The 27,036-nt window shown below is 39.8% G+C and overlaps 1 protein-coding gene and 1 long non-coding RNA gene across 9 annotated transcripts in view; one reads left to right on the top strand and one right to left on the bottom strand.

Moving 5' to 3' along the window:
• Positions 1-23,943, top strand: part of TENM3 (teneurin transmembrane protein 3) — a 323,364-nt gene extending 299,421 nt beyond the window's left edge. For all 8 annotated transcript variants that reach the window (XM_056326386.1, XM_056326387.1, XM_056326384.1 and 5 more), the window contains 6 exons: positions 7,008-7,183; positions 7,889-8,124; positions 13,047-13,343; positions 14,541-16,152; positions 18,894-19,024; positions 22,338-23,943. In XM_056326386.1, coding sequence (XP_056182361.1) covers positions 7,008-7,183; positions 7,889-8,124; positions 13,047-13,343; positions 14,541-16,152; positions 18,894-19,024; positions 22,338-23,093 — 3,208 coding nt within the window. In that variant the 3' untranslated portion in view covers positions 23,094-23,943. The remainder of the gene's footprint in view (positions 1-7,007; positions 7,184-7,888; positions 8,125-13,046; positions 13,344-14,540; positions 16,153-18,893; positions 19,025-22,337) is intronic.
• On the bottom strand, positions 685-27,036 carry LOC130143619 (uncharacterized). The gene is made up of 4 exons (XR_008819814.1): positions 26,868-27,036; positions 15,927-16,051; positions 11,678-11,846; positions 685-942 (listed from the first exon to the last, which is right to left on the bottom strand). It is a non-coding gene; the product is annotated as an uncharacterized LOC130143619 (long non-coding RNA).

The following is a 27,036-nucleotide window of genomic DNA, read 5'->3' as shown; positions in this document are numbered from 1 at the left end:
CCTTACATCCTTTCTTGACCAAAGGCCTGTGCGCTCAGCTCTGCTAGTGTAAGCAGACCTTACAGCAAGGGACAATCCGTCATACCAAGTAGATACACACCAGCGGTGCTTTTAGTTGAAAGGCCGTACTCCGGTATTTATATCGACAAGGCACACAGTTTATTTGTACGGTAATAGATGAGCTAAGAAGGTGGGGGGGAAGTGACACAGAAACAAACCAGCAGCCTCAGGGAGCCTTGAGATTAAAGACCCAGCACACGGGAAGCGGCTGCGGGGCAGGAGCTGGCTCTGCATAGCCCAGCAAAAACCAGTCTGGCCCCCGTGGACCCTGCGGAGCTTGGGGGCGGATGGATTCCCATTAGAGGGAAGTTGAAAAGAGCTGATGAGCACTGAGGTCTTGTAAATAAAAGCCTGGCTACTGTAATTTAGTCTCATCTTCAAAAGGACAAGCCCCCTTCAATCGCTCTGGAATAGGCTGCCCTTGGTATGCACAGCTGAGGTGCACCCCCAGCCCCAGATACACCGTACAGCAACAGTGGGAAGTTTGGCAGTCTCCTGGCAAAAAGTAAAGCAGCAGCCCCGGCATGATAAATTCACGTATTTATTCTTTCACTGCAAAGCACCGCGCCCCCCAAATACCTGTCTCTGGAAGTCATTTTAGATGAGGCTGTGAAGGTGGTCCATCTGACTGCAGCACCCGCGCTGGACTCGCGCGTGTTTGTCTGGTTGTGCAATGAAGTGGAAAATGAGCATCAAAAACTTCTCTGTGCGGAAGTGAGCGAGCTATCACAAGGGAAGGTGTTGATTCATTTCTTTGAGCTCCTTTTCCAAGACACGTTTCCTGCAGTGATTTTCGGTTAGAGTCTGCCTGTTGTTTTGCAGATGAGTTATAGCTGTCAAGAAGGGCCTGTTTAGGTGAATTGTTCACGTCTGGTGTGCTGACTGCCAGTTTACAAAAAAAGAACGAAAACTATCCTTTTAATGTTATGACAAAATAGACACACACACACACACACACACAAAAAAAAAAAAAAAAAAAAAGGCCTCAAAAGCTGCGGTTATAACAGGAGAAGGTGAAAAGAGAAATTGTCGATCACTTTCCAGCTGAGGAAATCTCTTCATTAAACCTGAGCTGAAAAATTCGTCCTGACCACATTGCTAAGATAAAAGACCCATTACCTGAATTATTTAACCAGCTGTGCAAACAGTTGCATAAGACTTTCCAGATGAAAACGTGATAAAGACCCTTTCCCCGTGGAAGGCAGCCATCAGACAAAGGAACAGGAAAAGTGGACCAGCTGCTTGAATTTAAGCTTGAGTTGTCTGACATTCGGTTGAGCAGGACAGAGAAATTTAGCAGATACCAATACTTTAATGTCCTTCCAGCCTCTGTGGTTTTGTGAGCTTGTATTTTCGGCCCAAATTCTATAAAAAAAAACAAGTAGGTAGATAAATTCCTGTCCAGAATTGGACTTTGGGCTGCAGTTTACTTTAGCTCCTTCCTAGAGCTAAATCACTCCTGGACCTATTTTCCAGAATCACTAGAATCACTGCTGGACCTATTTTCTAGAACTACTATTAATTCATTTTCATTTCCTCAGATCTAGGCACAGCAGAAGGGAAGAGAAAAAGGAAAAAGGAAAAGAGGGGAAATGAGAGAGAGAAAGAGAAAAGGAGTAGAGCAGCAAGGAGAGGGAAAAGAAGGGAAGGAAGCTGTTGGTTTTTTGGGAGTTTTTTTGGTTGTACATTTACAATTCTGCAAGACTGGAAACTATATTGAATTTTTTTTTCTCATGCTTAACAATATTCCAGATAAAAGCAAAGGAAAAATGCTACCCTTCTAAGACAATAGTCAAATTTAAATAAATAAATAAATCATCTTGTCATAATTTCCAAGCCTACCAACATACATCAAATTGTCATTTATGACACATTTGCTTGCTTTTTGTTAAGCAAAACAAAACAATATTACCAAGACATGTAGCTATCTTATTGTTCATTATTTAAAAAAAAATAACAATCTGTTACAGTTTAATATTTTGTGTTTCCTGATACATTGTTCTGTGAATTCACAAGCAAGACGCTAAACCTTTTAAGATGTCAAATACACTGTGTGGAAATAAAGGAATATATGCATACAGTATTTCAATTAATATTTTTTAAAAGGCAGGTTATAAATGAGTAGGTATGGAGCCACTGAAATGGAAATCCACAGAAGTGCCAAAAAAAAAAAAAAAAAAAAAAGGAGAAATCATTTGTCTATCCATGCATCTGTATATTATTGTCACCTTTTTTCTTTCTTAGCAGGCTCATTCAGTCACTCTTCAGACAAATAAAAAGAAAAAATGCTTAGCAAAATGAGGAAAGCAACTCAGGAAGGAAGGGAAAAAAGTAACAAATTTCATTATGTTGAAGTTGAAAGTCTTCTTCTCTCTCAGCAACCCACATAACAGTTAAAAATGGTCAGAACTAGAGCTCCCAGTAAGTTGCCGTGCCCTGTTTAAGCTGGTGGAGGACAGGAGAGCTCCATACAGGGGAAGAAATGATAATAGAAGTCACGCTATATAAACTACGGATTTGTTTTCTTTGATCAGCAAGATAACTGTTTTGTTACTGGTTTAGCAGTGCAGTGACACCCCATCAAGGTGGCTGCTCTTTACTGTAATTTTCCATCTATGAATTCACTACGTGGGAGGGACTAAACTTGCAGTATGCTATGGGAGGCCGAAGACAAGTGCAAGAACGTATCTGCAAACCAACACTTTAATGCTAAAGCCAACAGTTCTCTACCTAAATGTGAACTTCATGGCCTCAACAAGCTGAAAGAGGCGTTTCATTGCCAGGTTAAGATAGATTTTATGTTTTAACATGATGAGTACACATCATCCTACACTTCTGAAAGCCAGCTTCAAAACTTCTGTTCTCACATGCCAAGAAGCAGCACCTTGGTATATAAGGCTTCCAACAAACAATTTGAAACAAGTAGGGTAATGTTCCATGAATTTTTTAGCCACTCTTTAATTCGAGACGCACCGAGGAAATGCTTGATGCGTGTTGAATGAGAATATAACAGTACTTTTCATTTTACTGTCGAAATTATACACATCTATATTATGAAATGCATTCATGCCTCATTTCTCTATTACAGTATCCCAACTAATAGTATAATCTGTAACTAGTCTTTAAAGAAATACATGATACACATTTGCACTGTATGTCTTGTTATTTGAAATGCGCTGGAACCAGCATGCCTCGCTCTTCAACCTGACATGTTTACAATAGCGCACACACAATCAAAAAAAATAACAGATTTTGTTACGGGAGCGTGCTGCCGAAGTCTGTGGAAAAAACAGTATCAGTCATAACTTCAGAATTGGTGTTAGCAGCAACCTTTACTATACACTTCATTTCTACAGCTCCCTATTTTATGTTGAAGTAAATTCTGATATAAAACATTAATAATGCTCTGCAAGTTGGGGTTGAGCTAAATGTGCTCCAAACTAAGATACAGCGCACATGAGAAACAAGTGAGAAATAAAGAAAGTGGGGCATTTCCGTCTGTCACGAGGCTTACCGAGAAGTTACCGCTGCAAAGTGAAGTGTCCTACAGACTTAGAACAGAAGAAAATGGTCTGGGAAGGAATGTAATTAAAACTAAAGGAGATGAACAATGGAAAAGAGACTTACAGCAGGTGAAGAGCAAAAGGTCAAGAATCTGGGAAGCTGATAGTCATTATCTCTGAGAAATTCTCACTGCAGAAGGGTAAAATTACCTGGCAGTGGCACATCATCCTAAAGAAGAAAAAGAATTTGATCTAAGGGGAACGTCAGCTCACGGTGGCAGCAGCTGCCCCTGCTGCCGTCTTCTGCAGTTATTGACCAAATACGAAGATTGTTACATTAATGCAAATGCCAATGAGCTGGCGGGATTAATGCACATGAGGTCACAGCCAGTGAGCAAGTTTCTGGTTAGATTCTTGAAAAAAGTTTACGTGCAGCTTGCTCTTGAGGAACTGAAGAGATGGGTTGAATGACTTTGCCGTGGAGCCTGGCACAGGAGAAAGATCAGAGGGCTCCGCGGTAACCCGCGTGCCGCAGCTTGTGTTTGGATGAAAAGATCAAAGAGGCTGTGAAATGCCAAATATAGGCACTCGCCCTCTAGACTTGAGATCTCACTCCTTTTTAGGGCAATTTCAATATTAGAACACTAGGCAGATAAAAGAAATCTCTTAGTCTAAAACTGACAGTCTTGGATGAATAAGTTCACCTTGGCAGCAGAATGCAAGGATATTTGAATGTAATAGGAAAAATGGCAGAGGAATGCCCAAAGGTATGAGTGATGTTGCTATGCTGAGCATTGATAAGGCTTTGATTGTGGGCAAAAAGATAGCAAGTATAAAGTAAGTTTGGTATTCGATGTGCTGTGAACAAAATGAAGGACACACATTACAATCCATCATAAAATGGAATATGTAGTAAATTGCAGAAAGACCTACTTCCCTTCTTTCCTTTTGTTCCTGGCTATAAAAGTATGAAAAATCCTATTCTTGCCTTTCACGTCTCAGTCAGATTTTCTTCTTACACTAAGATGCCTGAACCAAGCAATCGTGGCTTTTAAGATTCTTTCAGCTTTAAAGGCATGTTTTTAAGAACATGAATGTGTAGCATCATTTTTTTGCCGATCTTTGAACTCTCCCCCACTGTAATAATATTAGCTGCTTATCTCAGGCTCATGATGTGCTTTCATGTATTTGTGAAAGAAGAGACCAGTCCAGGAACTATAGGCATGGACTCCAAAAAAAAAAAAAAATGTGGAAGCAAGAATGCATAAAACAAGAATAGCGATGTTCAGTGCTGCATACTGCAGCGAAGCGTACTGTATGTGTAGCTTTTTCCAACTCAAGTGGTATACTCAGAACTATGATAAATAATTTCTCACAAGTATTGCAATGCAAAGGGTGAAAAGTTCTTCTTACAGGGAATCCTTACCTTCTGCGGCTATAGTAAGCATTGCTTGAAATAAAGACCAGTATTTGGCTACTGGAATCAAAGGACGCAAGTAATTCCCAACAAAATACCGTTTTCAAACATGAAGCAGAAAATAGAAAAGAGCAGTAATTGGACAATACACATTCCCCTGGGAGTTGAAAAGGGAAGTTGTGCATGAAAATAAATGACAGAACCGAGGAATGAGATGGAAGGTCGGTCATGAACAGGCTAGCAGTCACATTCATGTGCGAGGAACGCTGGTATGTTTGTTTCGGTCTCACGCATAAATGCAGCATCTCAGCTTGCCAAGTCCAGTAAGCGAAAAAGAGCCAGTTAGGGCTAGAAACACACTGGAAGAAACCCCATTATCTTGAAATGTACTTAACTTCAAAAAATAAGTTTCCTCACTTGGTTTCCCTGGCTTGCAGTATGGTTTCTGATTTTTAAACATTCTTTTCTTTTTCCTGTTGCTAAGTAAAAGTCTTATATAAACAAAGGAAATCAACTGTGTTAAAAGGATGGAAATGACTGTATGCAAAAAGCTGTCAAATCTACAGAGTAAGCAAACTGGAAAAAAACATTTCTTAACCTAATCCTTTCAGTTACAGCAATGCTGTGCAGTACTCATGCTGTTCAGAGAAAGTTAGGGCGTTGTGGGTTAAAACTGTTTGGAATTAATTCTCTCAATTTAAGAAAAAGAGTTTCTATAGCCTCACTGATATGCTTGGGGGGGTTTTTTGTTGTTGGTTTGGGTTTGGGGTTTTTGGGTTTTTTTTGTTTTGCGTTTCTTGCCAGAAGGAGCAATTTTGATGATAATTGTAAGCATGAAATGTCTGCGAGGACCTGCAGGGTCACGTTCTAGTTACTTTAAGAGACTAAAGCTTCCCTCAGCTTCCCACTACACAGTCACAGGAGAGGGGTGAAAAACTCCTGAGAGCAAACAGGTCATATGTGGGCCTGGAAGCACCGTTTGGATACTTGTTTCTCTCTGTTCCAGGTACAGGCAAGCTATACTTCGAAACAAGGAACCTCAGCTGAACACCTTGGCTGACAAATGAAGGCTGTAGTCCTGGAAGCGCTAATCTTAAAGGCAGTTACATGACCTGAACGTCACATAATGTTTTACCTCTCCATAGCGTGACCACAGTGCATGTCTGTGAGCGAGCATGGTCTCAGGTCTAGAGCCAAAGGAGTGTACCTAACAGCGCAGGGAAAGACATGGTTTAGACCTCATAGGTCTACCTCAATTACAGAAACTGTCTCTGTCTATTCATATTAAATGGCTATATAGCTGTTGGTTTAAAGAAATGTCAGTAGAGCCAGAAAAAAAAGCATCTCCTGCATGGCTTATGCCACCATTCTCAAACTATGACCCATAAGCAATTAACGAGTTATACATGTAGCTGTTCCGATTTCCAGCTACAAGCAGCTTAAGTAAATTAAATATTACCCCAGGTTCTTTTTCTTAATCATACAAGGCTTGTTAAGAACTCAGGAGCAGGAGGGCAGGTGGTCTGCATAAACATTGGATAGGAAAGGCCCAAGAGACACTCCTACTAAGATACCCTTTTTATGAAAAATTTTGAAGATTCCTACAATAACAGCAAAATCTAGTCTAATAATAGGGAGTAAGTACAGAATGCTACAGAATTTAGCACCAATAAATATGCTTCCTTTGAAATGGTGAATTAGATGTGCAGCAGGATCTGGTCACACTTCAAAGAATAATATGCAGAGCTGAAGATCCATCTGTTTGCTCTTGCTATCACCACTGAGGCTCCTGTATGTTAAGCAGTCTTTTGACTACTTCAAAGCACGTTTGAAGTCTTTGCTCTGCCTATCCCATGCACAAAAAAGCAAACGTGCCTTAACAATATGAGTAGCTGGCATTTGTGTTCATTTGACTTGTAAATGAAAACAATTTGTTCCTGCTATGTATCATTTCTGGACACTTCTTTTTTTTCTTTTTTCTTTTTTTTTTTCCTTTGGGTTTTTTTTTTTTCTTTTCCTTTTTTTAGCTACGATAGTGAGGGCCGTCTAACAAACGTTACATTCCCAACTGGAGTTGTCACTAACCTTCATGGGGAAATGGAAGGGGCCATTACAGTGGACATTCAGTCATCCAGCAGAGAGGAAGATGTCAGCATCACTTCCAACTTATCATCAATTGATTCTTTCTATACCATGGTTCAAGGTACTGTAAACAAAAGATTTCTCAGCAGATACTGACCTGAAAACTGTTTTCTTATGGTACAGGCAGCTCCAATCGGATGCATTAGAGGGAAACTTTAGAGGCATAGCATTTCGAGGAAGGAGCGATACCTCCATGGTTTTATACATATATAGAAAGAACTGTTCGGGGAAGAAGTTGCAATGAAAGTAGAATTAATATTTTCTAACCAAATAGCTTTTGTAAAATGCTACGGAAAGCAGTCAGAATATCTGCTTGGTATTAAAAGGGAATCTTGGACAGGAGAGCAAAACGGATTGAAAGGGAAATAGGTACAGAAATAGCATGAAGTGAGATAGTAGCTTTAAAATAGCATGTGACGTCCCAGCAGCCACATCCTTGCAGAAGTCAGTAGTCATGGTATGCTTAGGATTAGGCCAAAAATGCCTAGTAAAAGAGGAGAACACATGTTTTGTGCCAGTCCAAAGAATATAGTCTGAGGGTGGGATTTTTTTAAGTGTTTAAGCAACTTTCAAGATGGGTCCCAAAGGCATTTGTGGTCCCATGTGATACAGACATTCTTACCAGCCTCACCCTGGATGTTTATTACCATCGGGTCAATTACATGGAGTTAAGATGTTACATACACGTATTGCATGAAGGGTGTGGGACAAGGGCAGACTCTTAACCCATGTCGGTAATCCGTGTTTCTCTTCTTTGCTTTCTCAGATCAGTTAAGAAATAGCTACCAGATCGGTTACGATGGCTCACTGAGGATCCTGTACGCCAGCGGCCTGGATTCACACTACCAGACAGAGCCACACGTGCTGGCTGGCACTGCCAACCCAACAGTGGCCAAGAGGAACATGACCCTCCCAGGGGAGAACGGGCAGAACCTGGTGGAGTGGCGATTCCGGAAAGAGCAAGCCCAGGGAAAAGTCAACGTGTTTGGCCGAAAGCTTCGGGTAAGCACACGAGCATGTGTGGCACCTACTGCATTTTCATTAAGTGAAAGGAAATGTTAAATAGATTCCTATAGGTACTGCCATCCAACAACCACAGAATATTTACCATAGACAAGCTTACTGTAGAGCTGGAAGTAACTGCTTTTATTACATCATTTATTGGCTGGTTTTCTTTATTAACTGCTCTTTTCTGCGGACTCTAAACTGTTGTGGTTAGCCTGGAATTCATTGGAATGAACCAGGATAAAAGAATAATTTTCTGCTCTCCTTTACTGGTTTTGTTTCTGGTACTGAATTCACATGCCTGATTTTGAATCTTGTTTTAAATTATTCTACCATAAGTTAGCACAGTCCTAGGATTTTCTTTCATTTTTATTTTAAATATAAATTGAACTAATACTTATTTATGGTAGAAAGGGTTTAACTGTGTGCATGTGTATAGCATATTCCTCTAACATATGTCTTTACCATTTTGTTGGCATTTCTTCTTCCTATACAGTCAGTGAAATGTAAGTAGGAAGCAAACTATGATTTATGACAGCCATTTGGTAAAGACAACATAAATTAAGCATTTAAAATTGGGTTGCCAGGAGACCATTTCAAGACCACATCAGAGGTCTGACTTACTATTAGAACTGAATTCAGTTCTTTAAGTAAGGCCTAGACAGGATATCAAATGCAGGTAAGTAATTTCAGACCACTTAACTTCTAAGAGGTAACATGCCATTTTAAATCTTAAATTTTTTTATATCTTCCTTTGGGATGAGAAAGGAGGGAATGCTGTCACGCACCTTATATTCCTCTCTACCACTTGCTCTGCAAGGAGGATGGATTTTTTCCAGGAAGGAGGAATGATTATGCACAGCAGCTGCTGCTTAAGAACAACACGCTTGCACCTAGCTATGGCAGCTGTCTTACATGGATTAGGAAAGAAAGCTATGCTTCTGGAGCTCTTCCTTGCGGTTCTGGTTCCTAGACGTGTCATTACATAGAACAGTGGGATAACACACCTGCCAGTTCATTTGTGAAAGAAGCCCAACAGAAAATAAAATAACCGTACCATGGGGTTTGGGTTTGGCAGTGAAACAAAGCCCCATGAGTTCAGTTCTCAAAAGCGAAGCAAAATTTTGCCATTCAGGTGCAGAGGGGGTAAAAGATGTCACTTTAACTTGGAAGTTTAACTTGCAATGTCACTTTAACTTGGAAGAGTTAACAGGGAAAAAGGAATAGCAGAGAAAAGGGAAAGATTTAACAAGAAGGATGGGAAAGTGACAGATTATACATTAGGGTAAAATAGTAATTAAACGTGTATATACAAATGGGAGAAGTAGGTGGAAAATACGGGTTACTAAGAGAAAAACGCCAAAGAAAAGTAAAATCTTGTCAGCAAGAAAAAAGGGAGGTTTCTTGAAAATTATTTACATGGGAAGATATTACAGAAATGTTGCTCGGGGGTGGGTGGGGGATGTAGGAAAGCAGAGAAAGAAAACAACAGAAAGAACAGGAATATTTGAGGGAGCTCATCATTTTCATCTACAGATATGTCAGTAACATTTGGCTGAAAAGATGACAAACGTAGACAAAAAGCAGTGACAAAATGTATTGCCAGTAAATGTACTCATATATATGACACTTTCACTGTGTTAAATATATGCGGTATATAACATTACAAAGTACACTCTTGGTTTTCTATCCTGTATTAGTTCTACCCATTACTAGTAGTCTTTATAAAGAAATTAATTAGGAATTATGTCACCCTCCTTAACAACCCTCTGTCAATCAAACTTTTGTTCAGACTTCCTTTGGAATTGTTCGGTAAGCTAGTTTTGTCCCTGGACCTGTTCATTTGGTCTGCAGGCTGGCCTTTGGCAGAGGTCCTGACAGTCCCCTACACAAAGGACCCTTACTCAGAAGGGTCCCAAAGACAGGAACTGGTATGAGCTCTGTCTCAAGGGATGCGTGCAGAGTAGACGGGTACTGTGGACAAGAGGGCTCACAGGGAGAGTTTGCTCTGCCTTCTGAAACGTGACACACTCCAAGCTCTAAAGAGGTCCCCAGTTTTCACATTACCTCTTGAGCCTCTCTGTAAGGCACAGCAATACACCCCTACTTCTAACGGGGGAATCACAGCCAGATTTCATGCTTCTCATTGGAAATAAAACCAGGAGTCAAAGCAGAGCACGAGAGATGAACACCTGAACTACTGAAATGTAGTAGGACAGTAGGCAGGGACTGGTCAAGAAACTCAGTTTTATGTCATCGTTTCTTCATTGAAAATTTCCTGAAATACTATTCTTATCGTAATGAAACCCAGAGGTTTCACATATATTTGGCGTGTGACTGTCTTTTAGACCCAATAAAAATATTCAGGTTCTGCCGTAAAAGCATTTTGGTAGCAGAGCTGTTAAGAAACGCTTCTGTTGAAGGCAGTACTTGAGCTGACATATGTTATTCCAGCCCCGTACTGTCCAAAGAAAGAAGCTGTATCACCAAAACTTGTTGTTATTGTAATTGCTGTCTGTATTAAGAGGTTATGCAGGCATAGCCAAAAAGTCACCAAAAGCTTGCGTGTCTGAACTCAAGAACAATTGTCAGCAGAAATCTAGAAGCATGAATCTGGCTGGAGAAAGAGGCATTTCCTTCCTTTCCCCTCGTATTCTGCCCTTACACAGACCAAACAGATGTAAAGTGAGAAGGCAAGGGATGTTATTATCCTATTTAGCAGATATGGCAGCGAGACAGCCAGATTAAGTACTTTTCTGCAATTTACACCGGAAGGATGTGCTTAGCCAAGAAATTAACCACAATTGCTTGGACATCTGCCTTAACCATAAAACCACCCTTCCCTCTTTGCCAATTCAGAAAATCAGAAGTGCCCATTCTCGCTTCAGTGTCTAAGCCTGACAAATAGACAAGAAAATTAATAAAAATCGTAATTAAATGTAAAATAAGGAAGGGAAGATGGAGAGAAAAGGGGGGTGGGGGGAATCAGAGAAGCAAACAGGCAGGGAGAACGCAGAGATGAGTGCAGGCATGCGTGGGAGAGGCTGGGAAAGAAAAGCCAGAGACAAACAAGATTTAAGAGTGAATTTAGGCAAATGAGCGAATATTAGATGTTGGAAAATTTAAACAAAAACTACCTGAAAATCAGTAAGTCCAAAAAAATGACAAAAAGGAAGTGAATTGGCATACTTCATAGTACAGTTTAACCTACTTCGAGAATCAGTCTTGTAGCATTAATTTCTCAAAACATATTTAAATCACATTTGATGGCTCACTAAATAAAGTAGCTATTCTGCATCTGCTAGACTTTGTGTTCCTTACTTAGAAGACTTACGTGAGAACATTGGTTTGTTCCTGAATTGACAGTACAGATTGTTCTCAAGCCAGCGTTAAAAAGAGAAAGGTATTGTAGACAGACAGACAGGTAAAAGCAAAACTGAGCATTTGTAGGATTTTTTTTTCATATTTGCCTATGGCCCACCACCAGCACTTTAAAACCTTTTATGCCAGTAACAAAGACTCTAATTTATATGATCTTTTAGAAGCTTACCTCAGGGTGTAAGTACCAACATCCATGATGCGTGATTTTTGAACATGCAGCCTTGAAAAATGCAGAAATCCTCCAGTCATTTCTTTGGTCAGGATATCTGTTTTCTTGTTCTTTTCTGAATGTTATTTAGCCGTCTTTCTTCACCTCTTTGTAATGTATGCATCAAGTGCTTGAAAAGGAATAATAAAAAAAAAAATCTTAGCTCACATAGCCTAATGTCCATTTGTCCCCTACTTCCCATATGTTAGCAAAATATGGTGTTGAAAAATCTTAGTTATCGGTGTTTCATCCCCACCTGGAATAACTTCTAAAAGACGCGGCAGATCCAGAAATGGTTTACAGATGAACAAAAAAAATCCTAGGGGTCTGTTTGGGAACACTAAAAAAAAAAAACAGTTCAATGCAGAGGGGGAACAGAGAAATGCAAAGATACCAACGTGGGAAAAGAAAACCAGACATTTTCCTTTCATAAATATAAAAATGAGGGCCGAGTCAATGAAAGTGAAAGTTAGCGTATTTAGAACACTAAAAGGGGAGAGGGGTGGAAATTTCAACAGAAAAGTATTACATGGAAATCACTATCCACCAGCGTAGTTTACATATATAAATAATACAGTTTTTAACATAAAGGTATGTAGGCTAAGGCCTTGATTCCAAATCAGAATATAAACTTAAAAGCATTTGTAACTGTTTTTCAGTGGTTCAGTAGTCTTCCAGTCATTTATAACTTTAAGTGGTCAGTTAATTAGGCGAAAGACATAATCCTCTACTAAGGATTTCAGCCTCATCAATACGTTGCAGCAGCGGTATAGTGAGTTAAACTTCCATTTGATCCAGAAGGGGAAAGCCTGTGTTCTAAAACTGTTTAAGCTTAATTTGAAGATTTAACATGCTTTTGTATTTACCATTTTGAAAAATACTTGCTGTGGAAGATTAGGATTCAGTTCTTTCTCGGCGTGATTGTTATGAATTGGACAAGCGGTTACCGGGAATACGTTTTGACAATAATTTGCTAGATATACTTTGGACTGCCTACAAAAGAAATAGTTTGTTCACTGAAATGGCCCCATTTATTACAGAAGTTTTCAGTGCTCATCATCTTTCACTAATTTTCTTAACAGTTGACTAAGCATTAAGAAAGAATACACTGCAACAAATTCTGGGCTATCTCTTCATATAATGAGACCTTCTAAAGTAGATGCTAATATAGTGCCTTACATTTACATCAAAAAGTTGCTAAAATAATTTACACGCACAGCAAATCAATCACTGTAAATGGTATTTAAAGAATAGCTAGCTTTTGGGAAGTAATAGGTGGCTAAGGTTTGAACAGCATGATTTATTGTGTCATTTTGTTTGCTTTAAAAAGGTTAATGGCAGAAACCTCCTTTCAGTTGACTTTGATCGAACCACAAAGACAGAAAAGATCTACGATGACCACCGTAAATTCCTGCTGCGGATTGCCTACGACACGTCAGGGCACCCCACCCTGTGGCTACCGAGCAGCAAGCTGATGGCTGTCAATGTTACCTATTCATCCACAGGTCAAATAGGCAGCATACAGCGAGGGACCACTAGTGAAAAAATAGAGTACGATGGACAGGGAAGGATAGTGTCTAGAGTGTTTGCTGATGGGAAAACTTGGAGTTACACATATTTGGAAAAGGTAAAGAACACTCGGGTTTTAAAAAATGCTTGGAACGTGCTGAAGTTCTGCAGCATCTGACTGCTGCGTACAAAGCAAAAAGAGGTAGTAGAAGCACCTTTCAGTTCTTCTAAGTATCAGCATGTGATTCCTAGGGGAATGTTTTACACAATAGATACGTAATCACGCTGTAGCTAATTGCTAGGAATTGATGTGGTTTTAAATTATTTAGGCCACCAGCTAACAAGAAGCATCAGTATTTACCTTTTATCTTAACACTTAAATTAATTATCGCTGCAGTATAATTCAGTTGAAAATAATTTGTTTGTAGTCTTCACTGTTGTTTTTTTTTTTTCACTACCAAGAAAAGCTCTTGTTTCTAAATAGAGCTGTCAATTTGTACTTGCTATACGTTGTAGCAGCAAAATAAATGATAGTCAAAAGATTAGGAATCTTCATTATATGTAACGATTGCTGAATGATAGCTCTCCCTCTAGAAATACTTGTGAAAATCCCCCTTGTGAGATCTCATGCCTGCTATGCAAAAAGAGAATCCATTTCTTTCTGGGGTTTAAATATATTTCTGTCGAAGCTGTTGCTCAGCAAATACCGTTTACTAGTCACCGCAGACATAAGTCAATCAAGACCTATGATACATAATAGCCATGCATCAGAAAAATGTCAGTATAATTCCCAGTAGCTCCTTTTGATATAAATAAACAATTCGTTTGCCTATGTCTTAAAAGCTTACAGAACAAGAACACGGTATTCAGGGATCTCAGGCTATTCAAATTCTTCAACATCATCTCTAATTGTAGGGAAGAAATTGTATCTCCCATATGTTGTTCTCCTCGTGAGTTAATGGCTCTAAGACAGTTTTACTTCTTCCCATATTAAACATGACTTATCTGAATCCATTGACAATCTGCTGTTTAGCTGTGAATGCTTGATAAAAGAGTGATACAGTCATAACAAGTAGCAAATTATGAATGTGGAACTACTAATTACAAAAGCCCTTACAATTAAGCATCCAAGTAAATTAGGCAGGGAGATGTTAACAACATGTAAGGTCAAGGATAACTCAATTAAAGAAGAGATAATTTTCTCAAGCGGGAATGTCACATTTTTGTGAAGAAATAGTATCGGTATATGGGGGTGGGGGGGAAGGGGGGTACTCCACCATTTGTCACATGGTAAAAATCTGTTCTTAATTTTCAGTCAATGGTTCTTCTGCTTCATAGCCAACGGCAGTATATCTTCGAATATGATTTGTTGGATCGGCTTTCTGCTGTCACCATGCCCAGTGTTGCTCGTCATACCATGCAGACTATCCGCTCCATTGGTTATTACCGGAATATATACAACCCCCCAGAAAGCAATGCTTCTGTCATAATGGACTACAATGAAGAAGGGCAGCTCCTCCAAACTGCCTTCCTGGGGACAAGCCGAAGAGTTTTATTCAAGTACAGACGGCAGACCAAGCTCTCAGAAATTTTATATGATAGTACAAGAGTTAGTTTTACTTACGATGAGACAGCAGGAGTCCTGAAAACAGTAAACCTCCAAAGCGATGGTTTTATCTGCACCATTAGATACAGGCAAATTGGCCCACTGATTGACAGACAGATTTTCCGTTTTAGCGAAGACGGAATGGTAAATGCCCGATTTGACTACAGCTATGACAATAGCTTCAGAGTGACTAGCATGCAAGGTGTCATCAATGAAACCCCACTGCCTATTGATCTCTACCAGTTTGATGATATCTCTGGCAAAGTTGAACAATTTGGAAAATTTGGAGTTATATATTATGATATTAACCAGATCATTTCAACAGCTGTAATGACCTACACAAAACACTTTGATGCACATGGCCGCATCAAGGAGATTCAGTACGAGATATTTCGGTCATTAATGTATTGGATTACAATTCAGTATGATAACATGGGACGAGTGACAAAAAGAGAAATTAAGATAGGCCCGTTTGCCAACACCACGAAATACGCTTATGAATATGATGTAGACGGTCAGCTCCAGACAGTTTATCTGAATGAAAAAATAATGTGGCGATACAACTATGACCTGAACGGCAACCTCCACTTGCTCAACCCCAGTAGCAGCGCCCGTCTGACACCACTCCGCTATGACCTGAGAGACAGAATAACTCGACTAGGTGATGTTCAGTACCGATTAGATGAAGATGGATTTCTGCGTCAGAGGGGTACTGAAATCTTTGAATACAGTTCAAAGGGCCTTCTTACACGAGTTTATAGCAAAGGCAGTGGGTGGACAGTGATTTACCGTTACGATGGACTTGGACGACGAGTTTCCAGTAAAACTAGCCTTGGACAGCATCTCCAGTTTTTTTATGCAGACCTTACTTACCCAACCAGGATAACTCACGTGTATAACCACTCAAGTTCTGAAATCACATCTCTTTACTATGATCTGCAAGGACACCTTTTTGCCATGGAAATTAGCAGTGGAGATGAGTTCTACATTGCATCAGACAATACAGGGACACCACTGGCTGTTTTCAGTAGCAATGGTCTCATGCTTAAACAAATCCAGTACACTGCTTATGGAGAGATCTATTTTGACTCTAACCTTGACTTCCAGCTGGTAATCGGATTCCACGGAGGCTTGTATGACCCACTGACCAAGCTAGTCCACTTTGGAGAAAGAGATTATGACATACTGGCAGGCCGGTGGACAACACCCGATATTGAAATCTGGAAGAGAATTGGGAAGGATCCAGCTCCTTTTAATTTGTACATGTTTAGAAATAACAACCCAGCCAGTAAAATACATGATGTGAAGGATTATATCACAGGTAAAAGGTTACTTAATTTCAAGTCTGTCTCCCACTTGCTCAGAATCTTACCTGTCTGTGTTCTCATAATCTGGAATCTGACTGGGTTACAGGCTGAGGATTCTGCCTGGGGAAGGTCAGTAAAGAAATTCTCAGGGAAGGTATATGTTAAGAAAAGTAGTCGGCGCTTAGAAACAGATCAACAAAGTGATTTTAGCTTGGAGGTGCTGGACTAAAGACATCCAATTTTGACTGCAATTCACAGTTCTGGTGAAATTGCTAAATATGTCCTATTTGGAAAAGTTCTTTATGAGGAAGCATTAAGCAGTTAACAACGAGAATAATTACAGCAAACTTGCCTATCAGGAATAGCGAAATAGCACATGGGAGATCTTGAAAATATCTCATCTAGCTTTAGATAGTGATTTAGGTACTTGTATAATAATTTAAGGTCCACAGGCCATTATGAGCTTTCAAGTTTAGGTAACTAAACCTAAACCCTTGTGCCCTACTTTTTCCTTATGGTGCTTTAATATTAGACTGTTGCCCCAAAAAGATAAATCGGAGCATCTCAGTACACAGAGGGGCTGGGTTTTCCAAAGTACGGTTTGGAGTCCCAGCGGAATACATCTCTTCCTCTCCCATTAACGGAACTGTAACGCAGTGTGCCTCAGCTAGAGAGAGCTCAGTGCTTTGGGAGAGGAAAGAGGAACCCTAGGTTGCCTTCCAGTACTGTTATGCGTTAGCCAGTGCTCTTGCAGTGAAAAAAAAAAGTAAGACTCCTTGAGCAAGTGTAAGAGTAAGAACCCCTCAAGTCCGTTCACGAGAATCTCCTTACATGTGGATTAAAGTCAGGCTTCTTCACGGCTCTGGGCTACTGAGCAGTAAAAAGTGCATATTGATGGACCAAAAAGACCACAAACAAGAAGAAAAGAGACTGTAAGGTAGCAAGGGCACGAGGGGTCTTTCTGTGACCCGTTAATGAACACAGCAGAAAATATCCACTGGAAGTTGGTTGGTATTTGCCAAGGTAGGTTTTTGCAAGGCTACTAATGTAAATTGGCTAAGAAAGAGAAGTCCAGTAAGCTCCAGGGCCAGCACAAATTAACGAGCACACAGCCAGGAGCGGGGAAGGAGAAGCAGGGTATAGAAAAAGGAGCGTGCTTTTTTCTTTTGGCAACAAAGAGCTGCTAATGCGCCACTCCCTGTATATCTGAGTTCCTAGGGAAGCTATATGCTTTTTGTGGGTCTAGAGTTAGTGATGTGTAGTGTTTTCCATTATTCTACATACAAAAAAATCTGATTGCACATTGCCAGAAGTTTCTGAAAAATGCAGGGCTCAGATCCATTTGAATGTTCCTATTTTAATAGATGTAAATAATCTGAAGTATTTTACACAGAGAGTGCCAGACTACAGAAGGGGCTCAGCCCCACTCACAAGTTGTGATATTACGACTCTGAAAAGTATCCTGGGAATCAACTGGGTTTGCATTAATTTAACAAACAGCAGCTATTAACGGGGTTGCTAACGGACTGCCTGGGACCAAGGATAACAACAGACCTTTGAGTCTGTCCTCTTTTAGCAGCAGGTGCTGTAGGGGATGCACTTGCAATCAGATTCTTTGTGGCATTGAAAATTATGCACTTAAGTTTAAAAATTGCCCTCAAAATACAGTTTTAGTTCTTTACTTAACATCTTTGAGGTATGAAATACATAGACACACACTGTTTATATGAGGTTATCATTACAATTAGTAAGTTGGCTGACTGACAGTTTTAGCTGCAGAGCCTTCATGAGGCGTATCCGGAAAGGTTAGAAATTATTTTAAGGTAAATATTTTTTATCCTTTAACGGAAAATTTGGTTTCTTGGTCCACGTTTTGGGGGTTTTCTTAAATGAAAACTACTAGACTTGGTAAGGAGTAGTCTACTAACTTCTGCTAAGCTTAGTATTTGTGAAAGCTAGGGTAAAAAAAAAAAAAAAACAAGGCAGAGCACCCATTCTTGCCCAACAATTCTTGACTAATTGATTGTTGGCATCCCTAATTTATTTATTTTTAACAGAACATTAAATGTATCATAAATAATGTTACCTAACGCCAGTTTAGTATTCATGTCTGCTTACTGATGCAACTGTAATACATTTCATTAGCTTTTAATTTCATCGGTCCAACTTCATCTTGAAGAGGGGGAGATTTCCCTTGAATCAGCATAAAATGTCTACCAAATCATTTAAAAGGTAATTGAGCGTACAGGCATTATTTCAGTGGTAGTCTGGAGACATTACAATAACACATATGTAACAAAAGGATAGGATGTGCTCTGCTGTACTTTTTCTTTTTTTGCTTTGTTTTAAAGTATGAAGGTGTGACATAAAGCGTGTCCAGCCTGACCATGAAATCCCAGTTAGTTTAGGCTATATTAGAAGGAAGTCTCACTTTAATTGTGCTCCTGCAGTTGTTCTGGAAGTCACTGAGGCCTTCAGGATTGCTGAAACCTTCAGTGCCTTTCAAACGAGCATAGTGGAACAGAAGTTGTCTTTTAAGTTTAGACCTTCAGGTTTTCTGTATAGGGTTTCTGTTCTAGCTGTAGCACAACACTATAATCCACACATATCAAAATGAAAACTGTTGAATAACTTTCATGTTACAGAAGGCAATCAACTGTGCCAAAAGCTATTCCATGTAAAAATGGCAATATATGCAAAATCTAGAACAATTCTCAATTTTTTCTCTTTTTTTAAAAAAATTATTCTCTTTCAGATGTTAACAGCTGGCTGGTGACATTCGGCTTCCATCTGCACAATGCCATTCCTGGTTTCCCTGTTCCAAAATTTGATTTAACAGAACCTTCTTACGAACTTGTGAAGAGCCAGCAATGGGAGGACATACCAGTAAGAAACAAAACTAAACATACAAATGGAACAAGACAGAATGTTCCTTTCTATTCATATCGTATTAGGCATGGATAATCCAGACAGGGTTACTTGCTAAATTAAATCTGAACAGTGCTTTTTAAGCCTCTAATTTTTATCTTCTTTCAAAAGCATTGAAGAAATTACAGATGGTGTTTTTCCTTAGATATTTGCTAAGTTAGGTACCATTTTAAACAAGCTTTTGTTTGCTTTCAGCAATAAAAATACAGAAAGACAATAATCAATGAAAAGAGGTTTAGGACCCTTGAAAGATGTCTTAAGTTTTGTAGCAGAAACTACAGAGATTAGATTTGTACTAATACTCTGCCTGAAGGCAAAAACTGAACACTGCAGTAAAAAATAGACTGTGAAATAAACAGAGGAACAGGTGATATAAATTATGCATACTGGGCACCACTACAATTTTATTTCTCTTTAATATTAACCATGTTTTATATGTAAAGATGAAATATTGAAAATGAAATTACCTGAGGTAAAACCCATTACATTACATAAAGCCAAAACTCCAGGTGCTTATGAAGTTCTTTGGGAGGAAAAAAAATGAAATTCAGTCCTGAAAACCTGCTACGTTTTTAAATTATGAAAGAAATAAATGTGGAAGTTAAAATTCCAGATCTGCTATTTAAGAAAATTATAACTTACTCAAAGGTCAAAGACCTATGCCCTCAAAAATCCTACAGTTCTCAGTTAAGAAGGAAGTGTTAAGAGACAGTAAAACAGGTAATCCCATTCTAAGCAGTCAAAACCAGATCTCTTTTTACAAGAATCGTGATAGAGAGCTTTACAAGATAAAAGAGGATATGATCTTGAAGAATCTTACAACTTAATTTAGACAAAAAGGTGGTCCAGCAGAAGGAAGCATATGGAAGCTGATTTTGCATGCATGAAGTGACCCACTGTATAAATTTTTTTAATAGCCAGGGATTAAGTAATGGGGAAAGACCTTAGAGCACAGCATGAGAATAGTGTCTGCTGTGAGCAGGAGAAGCAGTGAAGGAGGAGCACTGCAAGTACTCCAGGCAAGGTGGTTGTATCAGGAGATGAGAGACCTGCCATCAGGCACGGCTGGGAAGAACTGTCAGAGGTTATTTAGATCTCAAAGACTAAAAAACGCAATTATCCACAAACACCAGCAAAGGTGCACCAGGAAGAGAACCAGTCTGGTCAAAGAGATGAGAGCAGACAGCTAGTTGTCAAAAATCTTCAGGAAAGAGCTCATCAACGTGAGGAGTGCCAGGGGCATGTGACATGACAGCGAGAAAGAGAGAAGTGGGAGGAAAACAAGGATTCAAAATTCTCAGGTAGGAAAAAGCTGTGACCATGATATTGACTGTTGAACAAGCAAATGCAACCAGGAGGCAGAAGTAAACACACAGACCACTTAGTATCTTGAAACATTCTGGAGTGAGCGAGCTTTACCGAGCTCTACCGAGCTCTGAGGATACATGTTAAAAATAAACAAACTTTGTCATTATGAACTTGCTGTAGCATCTCACTGCTCTCATTGATGAGCGTGCTGTCTAGAATATATTTTGTGCTCAATAGCTTTCATGCAGGATTTACAACAGCTGAAATCCATACTTGTTAGCAAGTGCAGACAGGAATCTGCCACATTCAAAAAGAGATGAGAGTCCAAGTCAATTCATAATTCCCTCAGGAACTGTCCCCTCCAGAAAGCTGCCCTCATGGCAGAGCAGAGAAGCCTTTGCGAACCTTCTGCCAGGCTTTGATTAGCAGCAAGGCTGAATTAAGTTTGGAGGGGTCTGTTAATGACTCCTGCTTGGTCTCCCACCCAGAAATTTGGGAAAACTAAACAGGCTTTTGCCTCATTTGTCAGCAATAAATCAAATGGTATTTTAGTGAAGGGAGAAAGGGTCAATTGGAGGATAAACCGGATCATCTACAGAAACTAAGTATTCCTTCTCAAAAGCGCAGCCAAAGCTATTTAAATCTTTCTCTCATTTCCCGCTGAGACCACTGCTAGGGCAGCTGTCTGCTCCCCACCTCCGTCCATACTAGCTCATTCACATCTTGTAGCTGTTAAGTCAGGGTTAGACAGGTAAGATGTGCCTGCTCTGCACAGTTGTCTCATCCCAACCACATCTGGCCCCCGTAATGTGAGGTGCCCCCACTGTCTAGCTGTGCGAGCTAACCATTCCTGCTAGCCATTCTGGCTCTCCTAGCTGGTCTGGCTAACCACAGCGGTTAGGCTGGCAGTTCCCATTCCCCAGCTTCCCTCTCTCCTTACCAAAAGTGCATCTGGCATATAGCTCTTAATAGTCAAACTTCAACAGATTCTCCTATTCTGCACCTCACAATTGCAACTCTTATTTCCTCCCGTTCACAGCACCCACCTTTTCAACAAGCACACCCCAGATACAGCGAAACGCAGAATACCAAGCGAGCGTGTTTTATACTTGCCCGTTGGTTCTTTTCCTTCATTGTCCCTCTTTGCTAGTTGTCAACAAAGCACTCTGTGTATTCAGGATTGCACCCACCTGAAGTTCTGGGGGGCGAAGCTGCTCATCTCTCTTAGGCAGCATGCTGATACTTGGAGTGAAATGGAAGCTCACGCAACTGAATTGGCTGCAGCCTTTTCACATATCCCCTTTTATCAGTTTCTGCAAGTATTTGCAAGAAAGGGCATCAGTCCCCAGTATTCCACCTTACTGCTCTGTACCATTTGCTTCTTTCTCCTTTACTGTAAAGACTATCATTACAGTTTGATTCCCCTCTTTCTTTTAGCAGCTCGAGGGGTTATGAGAGCCTCCCTGCAGTTTGGTCTCATACTGCAGCTACCTGAGAGACTCCCATCTCCTGACTCAGTGTAAAGAACGGCTTGTTTCTGTTCTAAAGTGCAGCTTTGCAACCTGCAAAAATCTCAATGTTGATGGACTTCTGGTAGACAGGAATCATAGTTGAACAAGCTCAGAGGGTGAGAGGACACCGTAGTACGATAGCTCTTACCCATACTAAGTATTAGTATTGCAAAGGTCTGTGCCGTGCAGCCCAGCAAGCAGCCTGTGAATTTAAACTTTAGTTTTGTGCAGGTTCTTGGGGAACCAAAGAGTAAAAACACTGAACACTAGCAAACAAAATAGTCTTGTAACTCAGCAGAACAAGCAGCGTGTAGATTTAATTAACTCCTTGGCACTGTCAGTTGTGGCATATCCTGTTGTCGTCCACAGGCAGCGCATCAAGCAAGCCAGGCTCTTTGGCATCTAGAGGGCTACAGATGGCTGGTAAAACTTGTGTCTGTTCTTGTTTACAGCCAATTTCTGGAGTGCAACAACAAGTGGCAAGACAAGCAAAGGCTTTTCTTTCCCTGGGAAAGATGGCAGAAGTGCAGGTCAGCAGACGGAAATCCAGTGGAGAGAAGTCATGGCTGTGGTTTGCTACGGTGAAGTCTCTGATTGGGAAGGGGGTGATGCTCGCTGTCAATCAAGGTAGAGTGCAAACTAACGTGCTCAACATTGCAAACGAGGACTGCATAAAAGTGGCAGCTGTTCTGAACAACGCCTACTACCTAGAAAACTTGCATTTCACTGTTGAGGGAAAGGACACGCACTATTTTATCAAGACCACCTCCCCCGAGAGTGACCTTGGGACGCTGAGGCTGACAAGTGGGCGGAAGGCCCTGGAGAACGGCATCAACGTCACTGTTTCCCAGTCTACCACTGTGGTAAACGGCAGGACTCGTAGGTTTGCCGATGTTGAAATGCAATACGGTGCTTTAGCACTTCACGTCCGCTATGGCATGACACTTGATGAGGAAAAGGCCCGAATACTGGAGCAAGCCAGGCAAAGAGCTCTTTCCAGTGCCTGGGCCAGAGAACAACAGAGAGTAAGAGATGGAGAGGAAGGCGCCAGGTTGTGGACAGAAGGAGAAAAGAGGCAGTTGCTAAGTGCTGGAAAGGTACAAGGATACGATGGGTACTATGTACTCTCTGTGGAGCAATATCCAGAATTAGCAGACAGCGCTAACAACATACAGTTCCTCAGACAAAGTGAGATAGGAAAGAGGTAACACACTGGCTTAGCTCAGGCTGCCAAAGAGACTGTGTACCAGTGTCTTCTAAAAAGGAGACCAAACTGTTTTGCTGCATTACTACTTGAGCCTAAGCTTACATCTTTGCTCAGATTTTTTCTGTGGCACAATCTGAACAGACTCTGTAACGAAAAGAGCGCCTTCCAGAAGAATGATACTGCTTATGACAAAACTTTTTTTTTTTTTTCTCAATGACCTTAAAGGTGATCTGCTTTAAAGAATATGTTTACATATGCATATCGCTGCACTCAAGTTGGACTGAAAAGTATTAAAAAGAAGAAAAAAAGAAAAAAAGGCCTACAGATTTTGCAACAGGCTGGCTGTTCCTTTGAGGCACTGTATTTAATTAAGATACAGACCCATACAGTGTTTCCAAATAAATATTACTGAATTGTTGACCTTTGCTTACGAGAAGTAGTCTCTCTCTTTCTCTTTCTCTTTTTCTCTCTTTCTCACTGCATAGGATGTGGTATATATCTGTTAATTTTAAAACGTGGGGCAAAAATTACTGTTTATAGAGAACCCAACTGCTTTAAACTGTGCTGCTTTCTAAAAGGACATTGGCACAAGTGACTTATGCTACCATGGGAATTTAATAATGGATTTTACAATGCTAACATGGTTTGCCTTGGGGGGAAAATGGCAAGTAGAATCCTTGTTGCAGATAAGCAAAGGAAACCCTGATTTTTTTGTAAATTATGTGAGACAAGTTGTTTATGGATTTTTATATGAATTACAATTTACTGTACATCAAATATTAGTCTCAGAGGAGTTAATTTATGTAAAGTGTTTAAAAAAGTTTATACTTAAAAATAAAACGATAAAAACATGTGCTGTGTGTGATTTTTTTAAAGAAAAAGGAATTGCACCTTTTATGTTATAGCTGTACAGTATAAAGGATTATATTGTAGAGATATAACAGTGATGACTAATGTCCAAAAGTGTTAATATTTTTGTATTAGGTTTAAAGCTGTGCATCTATCACTCTGCTGATAGGATGGGACACTCCAAAGTGGCTGGCTGAATCAGACCACAGCTCCCTCCCCTCCCCTCCCGTTCCTCTCCTGTCACCCAGGCCAGTGCCACTTCATCAGTCATTGTTAGAAGGCACAGTAACCAAATAAGTCTTGTTTATTATGATGGAAGACTTTAATAGGTTGGGTTTTCCTTGTCTTTTTCCAGCCCTAACGTAATAAATGGACATTTATTCATACCAACTGGGGTTTCTGTTGGTTTTTTAGAAGCTTTGTTTCACAATGGAGAGAATAGTGTCTCAGGTGCTTGGCAAATTGTATGTAGAAGAAGAAGAAGAAATGATGTAGTTCATCCAGTTATGTCAACTTTGTCTTATGTATAATACAGCTCTTTTAGATGTTAATAACTCCAGATAGAAGAAGTGTACCTCTGACCTGATGCTACAGAATTGCTCTTTAGGCAGGCAGGCTGTTCGGTAGGTTCATCTCCTGGCCTTCGGCTGGCAGATCAAATCCCATTACTGTGAACACTGAGCCTGGGGATGGAGAGGAAGGTCCAATTCTAGTGCCTAGTCTGCATCTCCACACCACTGCATAGATTTGGCATGCTCGGCTCCAAGGCCCAGTTCACGTGCTGCAGGACAGAACTGAAGCTTGCAGCTGGTTCCTCGTAGGAAGCCTGTGGTGGCATCTATGGCATCTGTTCTACATCTTGGCTGAAACCATTCTTAGAGCTTTACTCTCATGAGCACTAAATTCAGCCACAAAAATAAATATTTTTAAGATGAGACAAAATTGGGGTTTTTTTGATGTTCATTGAAATATACACAGTATTTCTATCCATGTATTATAATGACAAAACATAGTAAGTGAACGTGTCTTAACTATGAATGGTTCAAGTGGATGTAATAAAAATAGTTTTCTAACTGCTTTGTATTCCGAGAGTCTATGGTATTACATACTCTAAATTGCACATTAGGATTGTTTGATAAACAGATTTGAATTTCTCCCAGCCAAGTTGCTACCGAATCTACAGTATCAGTGCTATTACTGTATGTGTGTATTTGGTAGAGCATACAGAACTAATTACACATATAATGAATGCTAGTCATCTATTAGAATGAAAGCACAGATTAGTTGTTAGTACTTTTACCCTTGAAGTCTTGAGGGCCCTAAATTTAGAGAGGACGATATGTCAGACCCCAGAGGCGTGTCATTGATCTACGTATTCTTTTTAAAGATGTAAAATGCTAGGTGTTCGCAGTTCTGTTGGGTGGCTCTTCCACAGCACTGTATTTAGCATGCTGTAAGTGCTCTCTGTTGAAATAGGCTCATATTCTAAATTATGTCAAATGTTTCTGTTCTGTTTGAATATGAAAAGCTTGTATAACATGTCAACAATGAAATATATCTTCTACTTGACTCGTACCAGTTCCTTCTCCTTTGTTCTGGCACCAATAAACAACAAATTATAGTATCTGTTGGTGATCATTTTAGATAAAGTCAAATCAAGCCAATTAGTGGCCTTGTTAGTAGGTATAATGAGCCTATTTCTTGCTAAAAAAGACTTTTGATCTGGACATGCTCCTGCAGGAAATAGCGACCTTGGGGAATATATAAACAAAAGATCTTTTTAAAGAAAAAATATGCATAATTAAAAGAAGCATATTACAGAAAAAGAAAGGAGATTCTAAGTATTTTAGGCAATGCCAGTCAAAATGCTATCCTGATATTTTGAGATGTATATTTCGTCTGATTTGTATTGTTCTTTTAATTTGCCTTCTTAACTTTATATGTGTCCTGAATTTTCCACAAATTGATAACTATAGATTGCATCTGGGCTTTCCAATAAAAGCCGACCCAATGTGTGTGTGTGTGTGTGTGTTTATATTTGTTTTTTAAATCTGTATGTCACATATTGCATCTGTGCTATTGCTTTTCTCGTTGTATCAGAAAAAGCCAACTGATCCATTTGCACCGGTATCGATTCATTTGCTTCACAGTTGGCAGTATCTTTTTGACTCTGTCCAATGGCCTTGTCTGCTAACTCAGCAAAGTGAATTAGTCCACGGGATCTCTCAGGTGGCCTGCTTTAGAGAAAACGTTAAATACACCTCACAAAGCCAAATCTTTTATAGATAAGGGAAACCTAAAGAACCAAAAAAAAAAAAAAAAAAAAAATCACTTGGAACCGTTCTCTCTCATGTCCTCCTGAGTAAAAATACAACAAAAACTATCTGATTATAAATAAATAGGTTGGCACTAGTGGTTACAAACATACACAGAAGAGATCCTTCAATCTGCATTTAGAACCACTCTGCAGAAACTGCTGACTTCAGCACTGCTATATGTCAAGAGACCGCTTTGATTTTAGTTGGAACAGGCAGACTTCACCACACATACTTTGTAGTGACAACCTCCAGTTGATAACATGTTGATCCAGCACGAATCAGGTCACTCTGCTTAGCTAACTGTGGCCTAATTTTGTTATTTAAAAAAAAAAAAAAAAAAAGTAAGAGAGCTTTATATGTTCACACTCAGGAGGTGAGAGATTTGCATTTGACAAGGGGGAAAAAAATGCCAGTTACCACTGCCACTCTTCAGAGGCACTTTTAAAGTGATGGCTGAAAGACTGTAAACCAAAAAAAGACTGCATAAAATAACAGTTTAAAACGATTGTCTACAAGAGAATAGGCTGCAGTCGCAGAGTCTGAGATGACAAAATGTTCAAATTCTGTTTTCAGAAGAAAAAAGAAAAACCTTCTAAAAGCGTTAATACCTTAGTTGACTGCTAACTCCAGAATGGCAAGCTACAGCTATACATATGGCCAGCTTGAGAACCTTTAAGAAAAAGAGGAAGAAGCTAGCGTGTAATTCTTTGGGGATGTGAAATGCAAAGCAAAGACACTTACTAGAAACAGCTTCTAAGCAGCTTATTAGAAGCTGCT

This window comes from Falco biarmicus, chromosome 1 (genome assembly GCF_023638135.1).
Source record: "Falco biarmicus isolate bFalBia1 chromosome 1, bFalBia1.pri, whole genome shotgun sequence".
Taxonomy (NCBI): domain Eukaryota; kingdom Metazoa; phylum Chordata; class Aves; order Falconiformes; family Falconidae; genus Falco; species Falco biarmicus.
Note: the sequence above shows the minus strand (reverse complement) of the source record. Positions and strands in the feature narration are given on the sequence as shown.